This window comes from Piliocolobus tephrosceles, chromosome 8, assembly GCF_002776525.5.
Source record: "Piliocolobus tephrosceles isolate RC106 chromosome 8, ASM277652v3, whole genome shotgun sequence".
Lineage (NCBI taxonomy): Eukaryota > Metazoa > Chordata > Mammalia > Primates > Cercopithecidae > Piliocolobus > Piliocolobus tephrosceles.
This window is the reverse complement of record NC_045441.1, coordinates 9,175,748-9,194,680: the sequence shown is the minus strand read 5'-3', so window position 1 is coordinate 9,194,680 and position 18,933 is coordinate 9,175,748. Positions and strand designations below refer to the sequence as shown.

The 18,933-nt window shown below is 48.2% G+C and overlaps 1 protein-coding gene across 2 annotated transcripts in view; it reads right to left on the bottom strand.

Annotated features, from left to right (window-relative positions):
* The window catches only part of LOC111530167 (paired immunoglobulin-like type 2 receptor alpha), a 27,241-nt gene extending 11,102 nt beyond the window's left edge, over nucleotides 1-16,139 (bottom strand). Inside the window, exons 1-4 of one of the 2 annotated variants that reach the window (XM_026456647.1) lie at nucleotides 16,006-16,139; nucleotides 14,657-15,414; nucleotides 13,627-13,896; nucleotides 12,925-13,314 (exon numbers count right to left, since the gene is read on the bottom strand). In XM_026456647.1, the coding sequence (XP_026312432.1) occupies nucleotides 12,925-13,314; nucleotides 13,627-13,690 (454 nt within the window). In that variant the 5' untranslated portion in view covers nucleotides 13,691-13,896; nucleotides 14,657-15,414; nucleotides 16,006-16,139. Of the gene's footprint in view, nucleotides 1-12,924; nucleotides 13,315-13,626; nucleotides 15,415-16,005 lie in introns of both variants that reach the window. The other variant, XM_026456648.1, reaches the window with a different exon arrangement.
* Nucleotides 16,140-18,933: the final 2,794 nt, after the last annotated feature.

The following is an 18,933-nucleotide window of genomic DNA, read 5'->3' as shown; positions in this document are numbered from 1 at the left end:
TTCCTTCCTTCCTTTTATTTCTTCCTTTCATGTTATTTCTTCCTCCTCAAATTCAACTTAACAGGCAACTCAGTTAAAACCTGATTCTACACCAGTTATCAGTAGGGTGACCTCAGAACCTCATCTCCTCACTCACAAATAGGGATAACTAAACCACAGGATCAAAAAGAGTGTATTGTTGCAAATGCAGGTAACATAAAATATGTCATTTTAACCATTTCTACATGCACCGTTGAGTGGCATCAAGCACATTCACAGTGCTGTACACCATCCAACTCCAGAACCTTTGCATCTTCCTCAATGGAAATATTTTATGTGTTAAACATCAACTTCTCATTCCTGTGTCCCGAAGTCCCTGGCAACCACCCTTCTACCCCTCTACTTTCTGTCTCTATGAATTTGACTACTCTAAGTACCTCGTATTAGCTGAATCATACAATGTGTTTTTTTATAGGATTATCTTTTTTTTTTTTTTTTTTGAGACGGAGGCTCGCTCTGTCACCCAGGCTGGAGTGCAGTGGTACAGCCTCGGCTCACTGCAACCTCCACCTCTCAGGTTCAAGTGATTCTCCTGCCTCAGCCTCCCGAGTAGCTAGGATCACAGGCACATGCCACCACACCCAGCTAATTTGTGTATTTTTTTTCTTTTTTTAGTAGAAACAGGGTTTCACCATGTTGGCCAGGCTGGTCTCCAACTCCTGACTTCAGGTGATCTGCCTGCCTCAGCTTCCTAAAGTGCTGGGATTACAGGCATGAGCCACTGTGCCAAGCCAGAATTGTCTTAATAAGTGAGAACACATCTGTAAAAAACCTACTGTATATTGAAAATATGTTTCTAAGGTCACATTAATATATATTGATACCTTCACATCCTACAAAGAAGTTACACCTTCTTTATAGATGTTTCATGCACCCTTAAAAAATTGACATAGTACTCAGCCACAGGACAAAAAAATCAGGCTCCTTAATGTCTTCAAGTTAGGATGAACTAAAATCTTCGTCCACTCTTAAGAGAAGTTACTAAAAGTATAAATGCTATGTCTCTATTGGGAATTTAAAAATGTTTTAATTACTTAAAGGAGACATATATAATAACATACTGTTTAGAAAATAAAAACTAGAGTAATACATATTTTAAAAAAGAACCCTGGTGTATGACTAAAGCAACACTCTTAAGCTAAACTCAGTATGAAATGCTTTTATTACTTAAAATGGGAATAAATTTTTAAAACAAACAAAATATTCAGTTTCCAAAGAAAAAACCCCAGAGAGGAGACAACTGTAAGGAAACTCAGAGGAAGAAAGTAATGAAAAGTTACATAGGAATAAATTTATTAGGGAACAGATAGCCACAAGCAAAATAAATGCAGAAACTGGTTATTTAAAGGAGCAACAAAAACAAAGTAGACAAGACTAGCAAACCTAATGACAACAAAAGCCAGTTGTAATCATGAGTGAGTATATGCTCAATTATAGATTGTTAAATGTTAAAATATCTGTGAAATGGGTGTCTTTTGGGTTTTTTTGAGACAGGGTCTTGCTCTGTTGCCCAGGCTGGAGTGCACAATCCTAACCTCACTGCAGCCTCCACCTCCTGGGCTCAAGTGATCCTCCCGCCTCAACCTCCTGATTATGATTAGCTGGGACTACAAGCATGAGCCTCTGAGCCAGGCCTGGGTGGTATTTTTAAAAATTGATTTAAGAACTAGTATATCTTGGGGCCAGGCACAGTGGCTCATGCCTGTAATCCCAGCACTTTTGAGAAGCCGAGGTGGGCGGATCACCTGAGGTCAGGAGTTTGAGACCAGCCCTGGCCAATGTGGTGAAACTCCATCTCTACTAAAAATATAAAAATTAGCTGGGTGTGGTGGTGGGCGCCTGTAATCCCAGCTACTTGGGAGGTTGAGGCAGGATAATCACTTGAACCTGGGAGGCAGAGGTTGCAGTGAGCCAAGATCACGCTACTGTACTCCAGCCTGGGTGACAGAGCAAGATTCTGTCTCAAAACAAACAAACAAAAAAAGTAGTATACCTTGTTTACGCCTAGTGTTCCATTATTGGAACACTAAGCTTATGTGAGTTATTTATATGCTACTGCTCAAGGTCATCACCAAGGTCTGATCTTTCACACAAAAAATTTGCAGCCTCTGGCATAAATGGGTTAATGATCAGTAGACAAAGAAGAAATGAGAATGCTATGAAAGAACTACCTTTCATAAGGTCTCCATGCTCAGGAAGTTTAAAAATTTAGGGAACATAGAATTCCCACACAGAAGTTTCCAGAACATAAAGATGGAAAACTATGCAATTTGAATCCATTTCATAAAAAGATACCATAATCCTTATGCTAATATTCATTCAAAAGTTTTTGTTTTGTTTTCAAAGCTGGGCACTGTGGCTCATGCCTATAATCTCAGCACTTTGGGAGGCTGAGGTGGGCAGATCACTTGAGCCCAGGAGTTTGAGACCAGCCTGGGCAGCGTAGTGAGACCCCCTGCTCCCCTGGTCTCTATGATAAATACAAAAATTAGCTGGATGTGGTGGCCCATGCTTATAGTCCCAGCTACTCAGGAGCCTGAGGAGGGAGGACCGCTTGAGCCCAGGAGGTTGAGGCTGCAGTGATCTATGAGTGTGCCACTGCACTCTAGTCTGGGCAACAGACTGAGACCTTGTCTCAAAAACAAAATTTTTTTTTTCTGGTTTTTTTTTTTTCTTTTTGACGTAGTGTCACTCTGTCAACAACAGAAAAAAGTGCAGTGGTGCAACCTCGGCTCACTGCAACCTCCAATTCGCGGCTTCAAGGGCTTCTTGTGTCTCAGCCTCCCAAGTACTTGGGATTGCAGGTGCATGCCACCATACCCGGCTAATTTTTGTATTTTTAGTAGAGATGAGGGTTCACCATGTTGGCCAGGCTGGTCTCGAACTCCTGACCTCAAGTGATCTGCCCGCCTCAGCCTCCCAAAGTGCTGAGATTACAGGCGTGAACCACCACGCCCAGCAAAAAACAAAATTTTTAAAAATGCAGACTAATACAAGAGACCATTTAAAAAACTGATCTGAGTAGAGGAAAATGCCCGTTATTGGCCAGGGTTTAGGGAGAGAGAAACTGTCATGCACAATGGGAGTATAAACGGGCAGAACCTTTGGGAATGCAATTTGGGAAGATCTATCAAAATGTAAAAGACCTATGTGTGCCCTTTGTTGCGGTTGTCTCAGTGCTGGGAATTTCTCCTATGCAAATACTTGCCCAAGTATTCAAAGGCATGTGTTGAAGGGTGTTCTTTACATTATAGTTTGTGATGTGGCAACAATTTAACTGTCTTCAAATAGAACAGTGATTAAATAAATTATGATACATCACTACCATGGGATGCATGCGGCCATTTAAAAAGGCATTGCTGATTCAGAGCACAATGACTAGGAGTTAGCCCTGCTCTGCAAGGAGCAGTGAAAAAATTTTTTTAAATGGCCAGGTGCAGTGGCTCATGCCTGTAATCCCAGCACTTTGGGATGTGGATCATCTGAGGTCAGGAGTTAGAGCAGCCTGGCCAACTTGGTGAAACCCCATCTTCACTAAAAATACAAAAATTAGGTGGGCATGGTGGCATGTGCCTGTAATCCTGGCTACTGGGGAGGCTGAAGCAGGAGAATCACTTGAACCTGGGAGGCAGAGATTGCAGTGAGCTGAGATCGTGCCATTTCATCCAGCTTGGGTGACAAGAGTGAAACTCCGTCTCAAAAAAAAAAAGAAAGAAAAGAAAAAGAAAAAAAGAATTAAAAAGGCATAGGCCAGGTGTGGTGGCACACAGCTATAATCCCAGCTGCTTGGGAGGTTGAGGTGGAAGAATCACTTGAACCTCGGAGGCAGAGGTTACAGTGAGCCGAGATCGCGCCATTGCACTCCAGCCTGGGCAACAAGAGCAAAACTCCATCTCAAAAAAAAAAAAAAAAAAAAAAAAAAAAAAAAAAAGACATAGATGTATATATACTGGAATGAAAGAGATTCAAGTTACTTTAAGTAAAAATAGCAAGTTCTAGAGCAGCATAGTATGTGGTTTGATTCAATTTATGTTTTATGTCGGTATCTGTAAGAGAGAACACTTCCACACAAAGTGGTAGGGACTGGGGAGATAAGGTGAATGTTACCTTTTATTTAACTTCCTTCTGTATTTTTTAAATTTTGTGTAAGTATTACCAGTACTTTTATTAGTTTTTAAATTTAACACTTTTTTTTTCCAAGTGGTATCAGCACATAATTCAGACCCAACAAATTTCACATAACTTAGAAAAAAACAGCAGCCTCCTGCACCTGCCTCCTACGCCCTTCCAACTCCTCAGAGGCAACTATTTTCAGCAACTTTAGCTATTTATTTTGGTGTTAACCTCCTATTTCTAAACAGCATGCGAATATTGCCATTGCTTGATTTGCTTGCTTTAAGTGGTATCTACTCACTTCTTACTACTGACATGGAGAATTTAGATCTTACACCCCCATTTTCTTTATCTGACTCAGCTTTTCAGCATTTGATACTCCTCACTCCCCCTTTTATGAAGTGAGTTATTCATTTGGCTTCTGGGACACCATCTCCCTTGGTTCTCCTGCCTCACTCTTAGCTCCTTCTGAGTCATCTCTGTTGATTTCATCTGCCCAAACCTAATGTCAGGGCCCAGTCCTGAAACTTCGTTTCTAGCCACACTCACTTCCCAGATGATCTCATTCACCGTGTGACATTAAATATCAGTGGTATCCTGATTGGTCTTCCTCTGTCACCCAGGCTGGAGTGCAATAGTGCAACCATGGCTCACTGCAGCCTCCAACTCCTGGGCTCAAGCGATCTTCCCATCTCAGCCTCCTGAGTAGCTGGGACTACAGGTGCACACCACCATGCCCAGAAAATTAAAAAAAATTTTTTTTCTGTGGATAGCCTGAGCAATATGGTGAAACCCCATCTCTACTAAAAATGCAAAACAGTTAGCTGGGTGTGGTGGTGCCCTCCTGCAGTCCTAGCTACTCAGGAGGCTGAAGCAGAAGAATCACTTGAACCTGGAAGCAGGGGTTGCAGTGAGCCAAGGTCATGCCACTGCACTCCAGCCTGGGTGACAGAGTGAGACTCCGTCTCAAAAAAAAAAACAATTTTTTTTTTGGTAGAGACAGGGTTCCATTATGTTGCCCAGGCTGGGTTCCAAGTTGATATATCCAGCCAACTTTTCCCCCTGACTCTAGACTCAGAGATCTTACTACCTGTTCACGCCTCCATTTGTATGTCTAGTAATGACTCAAACGTAAGGTGTCCAAAACAGAGTTCTTGATTTCCTCCCAAACCCATTCTTCCCCATTTCTCTACCTCAGTAAATGGCAATTCTGTCCTTCAGGATGCTCAGGGCAAGGACCTTAGAGTCATCCTTGCTTCCCTCTCTCTCATACCCTACATCCAATCCATCTGCAAATCCTGTCTGCCCTGTCTTCAAAATATAACCAGTATCAGCCACCTCTCACCTCATGCACTGCCATCTCGCTAAGCCAAGCTGCATCATCTCTCCCCGGTCTCCCTGCTTCTGACTTCGCTCATCTATAATTTTTTCCTCCATACCACAGCCAGAGGGATGCTTTTAAGCTATGAGTTGGGGCTGGGCATGGAGGCTCACGCCTGTAATCCCAGCACTTTGGGAGGCCGAGGCAGGCGGATTGCCTGAAGTCAACAGTTCGAGACCAGCCCAGCCAACATGGTGAAACCCTGTCTCTACTAAAAATAGAAAAATTAGCCGGGTGTGGTGGCGGGCACCTATAATCCCAGCTACTCGGGAGGCTGATGCAGGAGAATCCCTTGAACCGGGGAGGTAGAGGTTCAGTGACCCAAGACTGTGCCAGTGTACTCCAGCCTGGGCGACAGAGCAAGACTCCATCTAAAAAAATAATAATAATTAAAAAAAAAAAAAGTGTGAGTCAGATCTCAGCACTCCTGTAGGAAATGCTCCTTCGCTCCCATGGCACTCAGAGCGAAAGTGAGTTGTTTCCTTGGCTTTCAAAGCCACTCAGGATCTTCCCCGCCTCCTGTAACCTCTGCCTCTTCCCTTTGGCTTCAGCCATACTTGTCCTGTGTGACTGGAACATTCTTCTCCCTACCTCTCTATTATGTCTACCAATCAATCTGTGTCTAGGCTGGATCTTCCTGGGGCTTCTCCAGGTCCGCTCCCCAGTTCTTCCATCCCTGCGTTGTGCCTTTGGAGTTGGCCTTGATGGACCCCATCTGTGGGCTCTCGTGCCCTGTAACTTCTGACTCCAGAGGCCACAGCTCCTCTCTACACATTCCAGTCTTCTCTGCGCTCCCTCCCCTTGCTCTTCAGGCCTGCTGCTGGTCCCAGGGTACTTCCCCGCCGTCCCTGATTGGTTTCCCAAACTGTGCCTCACTCTAAGGTCTCCCCAGTTGCCCTACACCAGGCTCTGCTTCATCTCACAGCAGCCTTCCCTGTTCAGTGTGAATACAGGGCCACCCTTAGCAATCTCTGTCCCACTCACTCCACTTCAGTTCTCTTCTCTTTTCACCATCACCTGACACATAAAAAGAATTGATCCATTTATATATTTATTCCCACACTCAAAAGTAAATTTCATCCTTGGGTGCATTTTTGGTTGTTTTGGTGGTGGTGGTGACTTTTGTTTTTTTTTTTTTTTCTTTTTTGGAGTCAGGATCTCACTCTGTCCCCCAGGCTGGAGTGCAGTAGTGGGACCACAGCTACTGCAGCCTTGACCTCCCAGCCCCAAGTGATCCTCCTGCCTCAACCTCCTGAGTAGCTGAAACTACAGGCATGTGCCACCATACCCAGCTAGGTTTTTATTTTTTTTTTTGAGATGGAGTCTCACTCTGTCACTCAGGCTGGAGTGCAGTGGTGGATCTCAGCTCACTGCAACCGTCGCCTACCGGGTTCAAATGATTCTTATGCCTCAGCCCCCCCGAGTAGCTGGGATTACAGGTACACACGACCACACCCAGCTAATTTTTTTTTGTATTTTTAGTAGAGACAGGGAGGGTTTCGCCGTGTTGGCCAGGCTGGTCTCAACTTCTGACTTCAAGTGATCCGCCTGCCTCGGCCTCCCAAAGTGCTGGGATTACAGGTGCGAGCTACCACGACAGGCCGTACCCAGCTAATTTTTAAATTGTATTTTTTTTATAGAGACAGAGTCTTGCTATGTTGCCAGATTCTTGCTATGTTTTCCAGGCTGGTCTTGAATTCCTGGCCTCAAGTAATCCTCCTGTCTTGGACTCCCTAAGTGCTGGGATTACAGGCGTGAGCCACCGCGCCCAGCCCTTTAATGAAATGTTTTGTTTTTGCTATTGTATCTTAAATTTCCAAGAGCTTTCTTTGTGGTTTCTTTGTGGTTTGCAAGTTCCTTTGTAAAGCACTCCCTCTTATCACATGCACGAGGTCTCTTAACTTTCTGAATAGAGGGAGATGCTGAGTATTTTAAAATTTTATACTCCCTGAACTGTTTTGGTTTCTTCCAGGTTCCTCTTTCTGTTTTTCATGTTTGTTTTGTTCTTCGTGTTTCATGGGAGAAGTTTGTTTCATTTAATCATATAGGGACTCTAGCCTCAGGCTTCCCAGACACAGCTGAGGCCAAGGTATAGTCCCCTGGTGCTGGGGGACTCGGTATGAGGACCAGACCCCAATCACCTTGCCAGTTATCCCTGGGGTGCTGCCCCAGAGGCCCTCTGGCCAGCAAACCTCTTGTCTTTGGGCTAGGGTGGGAGAATGGGGAATGGAGGTTTCCCTGCTTCTGAAGTAGATTTTCAATGTCCTCTAGTTTTCAGACCTATCTTCACTCCTACTTTCAGGGGTACTCAGGGCCAACATTACTGAACCTTTACAGAGTTTTGTGGTATAAATTGCCATTCATCTGGGTTTCCCAACACTGGCTTAGGGTTTAGCCCTAAACCAATTCCATTAGTCTGTTTCCAGCTTCTCAAAATTTGCTTTTGTACATCCAGTTCATATATTTCTTGTTCTTGAGGATTTCTTTCTTAAAAAATTCCCTTTGCTATTATTTTAGTAGATTCTGGGAGGGGGTGATGGTAAACATGCATGTAACCCACCATCTTGGCCAGATTTTATGCATTTTTTTTTTTTTTTTTTAAACAGAGTCTCCCTCTGTTACCCAGGCTGGAGTGCAGTGGTGCAGTCTTGGTTCACTGCAACCTCCATCTCCTAGGTTCAAGTGATTCTTCTGCCTCAGCCTCTTAAGTAACTGGGACTACAGGCGCTCGCCACCACGCCCAGCTAATTTTTTTGTACTTTCAGCGGAGACAGGGTTTCACCATGTTAGCCAGGATGGTCTCGATCTCCTGACCTTGTGATTTGCCCACCTCAGCCTCCCAAAGTACTGAGTTTACAGGTATAAGCCACTGGGTGCCTGGCCACCTATGTACTACTTTTACAATAACAATTATTAAGGATTCAAAAAGTAATCTTGTATATTAATAACAAAAGGAAATATAGAGGGTAAAAAAAATCTTTTTTTTTCCCGAGACAGGATCTGGCTGTCACCCAGGCTAGAGTGCAGTGGCGTGATCTCAGCTCACTACAGACAGTTAAACAATCTTATGAGACATTTATATGCTCTTTGGCAGAACACTACCAAGGTTTCTGAGGGATATAAAATGGGACCTTGTTCCTGGGTGGGCCTGATTTCGGTATCTGTCAATTGCATTATAGGTTTAATGCAACTGTGACTTAAAAGAGTGTTGTGTTTTTTGTTTTTGTTTTTTTCCCCTAAACTGGATAAAGTTATTCTAACAGTGGGGAAGGAACAGGCAGGCAACAACACAAAAATATTTTTTGTTTTGCTTTGTTTTTTGAGACAGGGTCTTGCTCTGTCACTCAGGCTGGAGTGCAGTTGTGAAATCACAGCTCATTGCAGGCCCAACCTCCTGGCCTCAAGCGATGCTCCTGTCTCAGCCTCCTGAGTAGCTGGGACCATAGGTGTGCACTACCACAACTGGCTAATTTTTTTTTTTTTTTGGTAGAGATGGGGGTCTCACTATGTTGCCCATGTTAAGTCTCAAACTCTTGGGCTCAAGTAATCTTCGTGCCTCAGCCTCCTAAAGTGCTGGGATTACAGGTATGAAGCCACTGTGCCCAGCCTAAAAAAGTTTTTGAGGAAGGAGTAATATGTTTGAGATGGAAATCGTCTTAGGCATTGAAACGTGGTAAAGTTACAATCACTAAACCTGTGTACTGATGTAAGAAAAGACAGATCAGTGAAACAGACTTGACTGACCAGAAACAGATGCTCTTCTACAAAAATAATTTTAAAACTAGGCCTAATGTATCAATAGAGAAGCAGATAAAAATGCAGTAAATGGGGTTGGGACAACTGATTAATTACTTCATATAAAGATCAGTTTAGTTGTTTATGCTGTATACCAAAATAAATTCTCACTACATACAATTTTTTTAAATTAAGAATTTAAATATAAATATTTTCTTTTCTTTTCTTTTTTTTTTTTTTTGAGACAGACAGAGTCTTGCTCTGTCACTCAGGCTGGAGTGTAGTGGTATGATCTTGGCTCACTGAAACCTCCTCCGGCTCCCAGGTTCAAGCAATTCTCCTGCCTCAGCCTCCTGAGTAGCTGGGACTGCAGGCATGCACCACCACACCTGACTAATTTTTGTATTTTTAGTAGAGACGGGGTTTCACCATGTTGGCCAGGCTGGTTTCGAACTCCTGACCTCAGGTGATCCACCTCCTCGGCCTCCCAAAGTGCTGGGATTACAGGCATGAGCCATTGTGTCTGGCCAATATTTTAAACTTTTAGTGGAAATTGGGATTTTTGTGCTTAGAAATAAAACAGAAAAAGTGACAAAGAACACAATTAGGTTTGGTTACAAAAGTAAAATTACATAAAAAACATTAATAAGCCAACAACAAACTTAGTTTATATCTGCTACAAATACTCCTTTAGTCTGTTGTATCTTAGCATGATGGTACTTCAGTTGAATTTTTTTGCCAGACACAGTGGCTCATGCCTATATCCCAGCACTTTGGAAGGCCAAGGTAGGTGGATCACTTGAGCTCAGGAGTTTGAGACCAGCCTGGGCAACATAGCAAAATCCCATGACTAAAAAAAAAAATACAAAAATTAGCCAGGTGTGGTGGTGCATGCCCGTAGTCCCAGCTATTTGGGAGGCTGAGGCAAGAGAATCACTTGAGCCTGGGAGATTAACACTGCAGTAAGCCATGATCATACTCCCTGGGTGACAGAACGAGACCCTGTCTAAAAAAAAAGACAGGGCAAGGTGACTCACGCCTGTAATCCCAGCACTTTGGGAAGCCAAGGTGGGCAGATCATCTGAGGTCAGGAGTTCGAGAGCAGCCTGGCTAACACAGTGAAACCCTGTCTCTACAAAAATTAAAAAACTAGCCTGGTATGATGGCGAGTGGCTGTAATTCTAGCTACTCGGAGGCTGAGGCAGGAGAATCGCTTGAACCTGGGAGGTGGAGGTTGGAGTGAGCCAAGATTGTGCCATTGCACTCCAGCCTGGGTGACAGAGCGAGACTTTGTCTCAAAAAACAAACAAACAAACAAAAAAACACTTTTTTCTCTTTTTATTATTTTCTTGTATTTTGTTTTTTTATAATAAGCATGAATATTCAACTAATTGAATTAATTAAAAATACAATTTATGGCCGGGCGCCGTGGCTCAAGCCTGTAATCCCAGCACTTTGGGAGGCCGAGATGGGCAAATCACGAGGTCAGGAGATAGAGACCATCCTGGCTAACATGGTGAAACCCCATCTCTACTAAAAAATACAAAAAAATAGCCGGGTGAGGTGGCGGGCGCCTGTAGTCCCAGCTACTCAGAAGGCTGAGGCAGAAGAATGGCGTAAACCCGGGAGGCAGAGCTTGCAGTGAGCTGAGATCCAGCCACTACACTCCAGCCTGGGCGACAGAGTGAGACTCCGTCTCAAAACAAAACAAAACAAAACAAAACAATTTATTAGTGAAAGAAACTACAACTCTGACCTATGCAGAGAAGTGAGAAAAGCAAGCAGGAATTAAGGAAAGAGGAAGAGAAGGCCTGAGAAAAACCCAAATCTCTCAGAAAAGGCCATTTAAGGAAATATGCAGGAAATCAAAGTTCAAGGCTGTCTTGCTTCATTTGGATTATGGAGCCGCTCTCCATCTGCTCCAAAACCAACACAGTGGTTAAGATGGTGTGGTGGTTTACCAGGGCACGGGCAGTGAGAGTGTCTGTCCCTGCAGGGAAGAGTAATTTATCCGTGGCATTGTTTAGGGTTGCCAGTGCAAGTGATTAGAAAAAATAAACCCACCTGGCCAAAGATTAGAAAATGTTTCCTAAAACATTTTCTACAGACAATGCACCCCCTTCCTGCCTGGGCCTGGGGAAACTTCCCTCTCCCCACTGATCTGGAGACAGATAAACCTAGGCTCAAATTTCCCTGATGCCCTTTCTGAATAAAACAGAAGATCTATTAGTGCAACACATCCCATCGCTAGGTTCAAAAATAGGTCAAGGCGAACACTATGGTCAACTCAATAGGTGAGGCCCTGTAGCTAGAGGTTAGGCGAGAAAGCTCTGCAGGTCACCATCCCTGTCATTGTGTGTGTTTGTTTGTTTGTGACAGAGTCTCACTTTGTCACTCAGGCTGGTGTGCAGTGGCTCGATCTCAGCTCACCTCAACCTCCGCCTCCCAGGTTCAAGTGATTCTCCTGCCTCAGCCTCCCGTGTAGCTAGGATTACAGGCATGTGCCACCATGCCTGGCTAATTTTTGTATGTTTAGTAGAGACGGGGTTTTGCCATGTTGGCCAGGCTAGTCTCGAACTCCTGACCTCAAGTGATCCACCCACCTTGGCTTCCCAAAGTGCTGGGATTACAGGAGTCAGCCACCATGCCCCGCCCTCACCATCCCTTCCAAATCCCATCTGCACCACTAGTGTGACATTGGGCAGCTATATAGGCTCTGTTAGCCTCAGTTTCCCTATCTGTAAACTGAAGAGAATAGCAGTTCCTCTTGCCATTGAGGAGTCTTGGTGAGGGTTCACTAGGGCAATGCACATGAAGCAATTTGCCAGGGCCATGCCATGATGCCTCAGTGAATGAGGGCTGCTGTTCTTGCTTCTGCAGACATGTCCCTTAGTGTTGGGAAGGACAGAGTAGCAAGACCAGAGTGGAGGACAGAGAGGGCACGGCTGGAAGAACCCAGGGGCTTGTCAGGGAGAGTGGGGGCTGCAGGGGCTGGGGAGAAAGTGAGGAGGGTAAAGGATGGATATAGAAGAGGGATATGACAGGTGAGGGAAGAGGTGAGAAGTTCGGGAAGGAGCTGAAGGACAGTTCTGGGAAGCAGAGGGGGAGAAGGAAGTGGGCAGATGAGAACCCAGGTTGACCCAGAGACTACAGAGCTCCCAGGGCCAGTCACTGGGCACCTGCTGGGGGTTCCTGGATGAGCTCGTGACTGTGAGAGATGCAAGATATGGGGCCCACCCTGAGGCACTAACGGGGACTCCAGGCAGAGACACATGACAAAGAGCGGGTGAGCCACACCCTGGAGAGATCAAATCTGCCGGGAGGTCATGGGGAGAGGCCAGGCTGGAGCCCCAGTTTGGAGAAAGAATGAAGGGTAATTAGAGGGTCTGGCAGATGCTGAGGCCTGAGGAGTGGGGGCGGGGCTGGATCTGGAGGGGACAGTGAGGGGACTGTGAGGGGAAAGCAGATCAGATGTGGAGACAAGGGAAAGAGAAAAGGGGAGAGGTAGCAAAGGCCTGAGGAAGTGTTAGGGGTCAAAGAGAGAACTTAGGGGTCGTCAGAAGAAGTGGGGTCTGAGGTGCCGGGGATGACGTCACCAGTGATAATAAAAGCCTCACTGCCGTGGGCAAGGCAGGTGCCGGGGCAGCTGGACTTACCCTGGGTGATGGTGAGTTTGGTCCCGTCGATGGACTGCCACTGCTGCCTCCCTGATCTCCGTGTGCCCAGCTGGACTCGGCAGAAATACACAGACTGGTCCTCCTTCCGCAGGTTCGAGATCCTGAGGAGCCCGTGGTCCTGACCCTCTGTCCAGTTCAGAAAGAGCCGGTTCGAGTAATCCTTGTGAATGAAAGCTGGCCTTGTTCTGTAGAAGAACTGCCCGTGGAAGTGGCCCCGTCTCCAGGATATTTGCATGTTGGGAGCTGTGGCTAACTCCCAGGGGTGATAGAAGGAGAAGGGAATTTCCACGGAGCCACCCATAGGGGCTGAGAGGTGTTTTGGTTGGGTGACCCCAAAAGGGCCGCTTGGACCGGATCCCGTGGAGCCACCTACAGGTGGGAGGGAGAGAGTGTGGGAGAGACCTTGAAGCCACTGCCAGACACAAAGAGGGTGACCCTAGACCCTCCCGCACCTTCATCCACAGGCAGTCGTGTGACAGGTGGCCGGACTGACTTCTGGCCTGGGTCTCCCACTCTTCAGGCATGGGAGAGAGAGGATGGGGGCACCTGCCCCTGTGGCACCCGCCCTTGTTTCCTGGTAGTGGGAGCCTGGGCCCTCCCCAAGATGTCCCACCTTTGTCTCGGGTTGGCCCCTCCTGTGGTTTGGGCAGAGCCCACATCTGGGTGGTCCTGGGCACTCACCAGGCTGCAGAAATGCTGGCAGCAGCAGCAGGGGCAGCAGGGGCAGCAGCAGGGGCCGGCCCATGGCCTTGCTCTCCTCCAGGGGATGGGGAGACCAGCAGAGCCGTCCAGGCAGGAGAGGGGCCCCGTGGAGGGGCCGCCTGGGGGTTGAGGTGAGTGGGGGGAGCCGGGCTCAGGCTCCGCAGAGGGCTGTGGGGGCCGGGAACCTTCCCCAAACCCGTGTACCTCCAGGGTGACCAACACTTCCTTTATCCATCTGGCTTCTTTTCCCTTATTGCAAAAGGGCCTCCCTTGTGGTCAGTGTCAAGTCAGCCCTGCCCAAGGGCCCCAGTGCCCATCCTCCTGCTGAGGGGCGGGGCCTGACCTTGGTTGGCTGGGCCCCTCCCACCTGGATCCCTGCAGCCCCACCTCACTCAGCCTCACTTCTCATCCTTCTCTGCCCAGGGTCAGCACAGGCTCTTTCAGGCAGAGGAAAGGCAGGCCTGAATCTCTGCCCTTCTGTGTCCCAGATTCAGTCCTCAGGGAGGACTAGGAGGAGGAAGCTGGTGGAGGTCACAGGCGCTCAGACCCCACCCAGCCCAAGCACCAGAGTCCCCAGCTTGTCCTCTGTCCCTCTCCCTCCCCGGCAGGGACTCCCATGCAGTCCCCAGGCACCACCAGGGCCCAGCTGGCCTCTTCCCATCCCAGGCCCGCTCCCTTGGTGCAGGGACCACGACCTTGCTCAAGGGGTGAGGGGGCTGATGGTCCCCTACACAGACTGGTTCTTCTGGAGGCCACCCCTTCACCCACTAGACGTGAGACTGGATCTGCAGGCTCCCCTCTGACCTCCCCATCCTATGCAGGCAGAGACAGGGCTCCAAGAAGGCCTGCCCCAGGCCACGTGACTTGCAGTGGCAGTTCCAGGACTGGAGCTCCCTCTACCCAGATGTCTGGGCCTGGCTGAAGGGCACAATCTCTGGGCCTCAACTTCTGAGTGCAGGACAGGAGGCCATCCCTTCATACAGCACCTCAGGTCATTCCCTCCACACACCTGAGCCCTTGGCTGATCCAGAAGCTTCCTTGGACACAGAAGGAAGTGAAGGCTCAGAGCAACAGTGGGCACCCCGCACCCAGTCCTGGGCCCATCTCTAACGGGTTTCTGCTGGCCTTTGCCTGGGGTGGTCACTGGAGCGGGAAGCTTTGGTGGCCTACAGGGCTCCCTCCGTAGGAGGCTCTGCCAACCCTCTCCAGGGTGAGGTGGCCCCTCCAGCTAAGGGGCCGTGGGGCATGGGGGCAGGAAGACAGGATTTCATCAGAGGAAATGGCATCAGCCTTCTTGAGACAGAAGCAGGCAGGGACGGGCCTCCCTTCTCTTCTCAGTCTCTTCCCTGGCACCAGTAGGCTCCTCTGTGCTTCCCAGGGCCAGCCAGGCCGCCCTGCCCTCCCTCCCTCCACAGGCCTGAGGAAACATGTTCCCCCGTGCTCAGGAAACCCCTCCGTCTGAGCCAGGCCCTCAACACCTCATTCTCCCCATTCAACCCACAGGAAAACGGAGGCACAGGGGCTTTGGGCTGAACTGGTCCCACCTGCAAAGGTGGGCTGAAGAGAGGACAAGGGGCCCCCTGGCTGTCTGGGCAGGGACTCGAGAGGGTGTTCTGCCCTGCCTGAGGACCTGGCTGAAGGGTCACCTGTTTACCAGGCCGTCCAAGGTGGGGGCCACATAGAACTTACAGCCAACAGCCTCTGGGTAGCTCTGGAGGGCACATGCTTCTCAGGGTCTTCTGCCCCAGTGCTGCCACGTGCGATCTCCTTAGATGCAAGGTACACATTGATGTCACTTTCAGGCCCTGGACCCAGCTGAACCCCCATGGGAGATTCCTTTTGTGTCAGGATTTCTGCTCTGGGATGATGTGAGGTCTCCTGGGTTTGTTCATCCTCCCTCCTCCAACAGCAGTGACAGGACCTGGGACTGAGCCTGGGGGCTGTGGCTCTCTCTCAGGGCTCTGGGAGGAGGAGGAGGAAGGCCTGGAGGAGGGCGTGATTCCAATGTGGGTGGAGCCTAAATGCAGCCCCTTAGCACAGGTGCTCATGGGAGAGGTGTGGGAAGTCGTCTGTGGGGAGCAGGGGCAGGGAGGGGGCGAGTACCCTGCACCGCATGATGAGAACCACTGCTTGGATGTCCCCACATTCCCCCAAGTATCCTCCTGTCCTCACTGGCCACATCCATCCCTGCCCCAGCCCCTTGCCCCTCCTTGGCACCCACCCTGTTCCTGCTTTCCTCTGATCCCAATAGATGTGGCGTTCACAAGCCAATTGTAACTTTCTTACAGTAACTCAAAGGACCTAGAATAGCCAACAGGCCTTTACAAATGAAGAATGAAGGTGGAAGATTTATAATACCTGACTTCAAGAGTTGCTGTAAAGCTTCTGTAATCAGGCTGTATTATCTTGAAGGTACTAGAGTGTCCACAGACTGGACTGTAGGGACGCGATCACCATCGCTCCTGGGTTGAAGCGATTTGCTGACCTCAGACTCCTGAGTAGTGAAGACCACAGGCACACACCACGACACATGGATAATTTTTTTTCTTTTCTTTTTTGTTTTTGAGAGGTGGGGTCTTACTATGTTGCCTAGGCTGGTCTTGAGCTCCTGGGCTCCAGCAATCCTCCTGCCTTGGCCTCCCTCAGTGCTGGGATGACAGGTGTTAGCCACCTCACCCAGCCCCACTCTATTGCTGATATTCTGGCATCTTGGATCTCCAAGACCAGAAAGAGGGACTGCCCCTGCCAGAGCCAACCAGTTGTTAAAGCTAGCAAATGACCCCTCTGAGAGTGTCCCTTTCTTTTTTTTTTCCCCCGAAATGGAGTCTCGCTCTGTTGCCAGGCTGGAGTGCAGTGGCACAGCCTCAGCTCACTGCAACCTCCACCTCCCAGGTTCAAGCGATTCTCCTGCCTCAGCCTCCCAAGTTGCTGGGATTACAAGTGCACACCACCATGCCCAACTAATTTTTGTGTTTTGAATAGAGATGGGGATTCACCGTGTTGGCCAAGATGGTCCCTGACCTTGTGATCTGCCCACCTCGGCCTCCCAAAGTGCTGGGATTACAGGCTTGAGCCGCTGTGCCTGGTTGAGTGTGCCTTTCATATGCAAACCAACTAATCCAGGGCCCCAACACTGAACTAGCTCTTCTAGCTACCTCTCACCTTTCAGGAGGCAGTATTTCTCTGCCTTCATCACCCTGGGCCAGGCACCAAATAACAAGTGACAGCCCCTAATCCCCAGAGCCTGCTAACATTATTCTAACTAGCCAGTCTTAAACCTGCATACCCTTCCTTGCCTTTTCCATGGAAAGCATAACAAAAGGTCTCACCCCCATTTCCCCCTGGCTTCCTCTGCCCCCTGAGGGACCCTGGTGCTTTCCCAAGTGGCCCTGCATGGCTGTGTCTCTCATTTCTGCGGATCTGTGAGGATACACTGCTTCCCTCATGACCCTCATTTCCGTGGCCATACCTGATGGAAGGAATGGCAGGTGCATTTTGTTTTATTATTTTATTTATTTATTTATTTAATTTTTTATTATTTATTATTTATTTATTTTTATTATTTATTTTATTATTTATTATTACTATTATTATTATTAATATTATTCTTATTATTTTGAGATGGAGTCTCACTCCGTCACCCAGGCTGCAATGCAGTGGCACCATCTCGGCTCACTGCAACTGCCTCCCGGGTTCAAGCGATTCTCCTGCCTCAGCCTCCCGAGTAGCTGGGACTACAGGTGCCCACCACTATACCCAACTAATTTTTGTAGTTTTAGCAGAGATGGGGTTTTGCCATGTTGGCCAGGCTGGTCTCGAACTCTTTACCTGAGGTGATACACCTGCCTAGGCCTCCCCAAGTGCTGAGGTTACAGGTGTGAGCCACCACGCCCCGCCAGCAGGTGCATTTTATTTATTTTTATTTTTTTGAGATGGAGTCTCACTCTGTCACCCAGGCTGGAGTGCAATGGCTCAATCTCGGCTCACTGCAAACTCCACCTCCCAAGTTCAAGCGATTCTCCTGCCTCAGCCTCCTGAGTAGCTAGGATTACAGGCACATGCCACCATGCCCGGCTACTTTTTGTATTTTTAGTAGAGGTGGGGTTTCGCTATGTTGTTCAGGCTGGTCTCAACCTCCTGACTTCATGATCTGCCTGCCTCAGCCTCTCAAAGTGCTGGGATTACAGGTGTGAGACACCGCGCCCAGCCCAGCAGGTGCATTTTAAAAGAGCTTTTAACTCTCTGGACAATCCCAGGAGGCAGGCAGCATCTCTGTTACAGTCCTCAATTCATACAGAAAGAAACGGAGGCCCTGAGGGGGGTTCTCAGCCTGGCCTGAGGTCACATGGCCCATGAACATCCACTGTGGCATCAGGACTGAGCTGAGGGCCCGTGCGGCTGACCACTTCCCCATTCAGTGGCATCAGCCGGCAGTCCTCTGGGCCTCTGTGACAACCACGCTTCCCTTTTCTGTGTTGTCTTCCTTCTGCACAGGGAGGTGCTTGAGGGCTGGGGCACTGGCTGGTGTTGCTTTGGGTCCTTGTCACCCAGTGCAGTGTGCCGGGCAGTCAGTGCTGACCAAATGTGTATGGAGGGCGTGGAGGCATCTTCAAGGGGTAGGGATCAGGTGACGATCATTTCCCCATCTCTATTAAAAATACAAAAATTAGTTGGGCATGGTGGTGTGCACTTGTAATCGCAGCAACTTGGGAGGCTGAGGCAGGAGAATTTTGTTTCCTTTTGTCTTTTTTTGAGACAGCGTCTCTCTGTCACCCAGGCTGGAGTCCAGTGGCGCAATCACAACTCACTGCAGCCTCAATTGCCACTTGAGGGCTCAACTGATTCTCCCACCTCGGCCTCAAAATGTGCTGGGGTTACAGGCAGGAGCCACTGTGCCTGGCCCATTCATGCCTTTATAATGAAGCCCATAAAAACCCAAAAGGGATGCAGAGGGCTTCTGGATAACTGAACTCATGGAACTTCCTAGAGGGTGCAGTACCTGGGGAAGACATGGAAGCTCTGCATGCCTTCCCCCAGGCCTCTCTCTGTGTATTTCTTGTATCTGGCTGTTCATCACTATCCTTTGTAATATCCTATGTTTTTATTTTGAGACAAGGTCTCGCTATGTTGCCCAGGTTGGTCTCAAACTCCTGTGCTCAAGTAAACCTCCCCGCTCAGCCTCTCGAAGTGCAGAGATTACAGGCATGAGCCCTGGCGCCAGGCCCTATAATATCCTTTATAAGGGGGCACATGTGAGTAAAGGGTTTCCCTGAGTTCTAGGTGCCA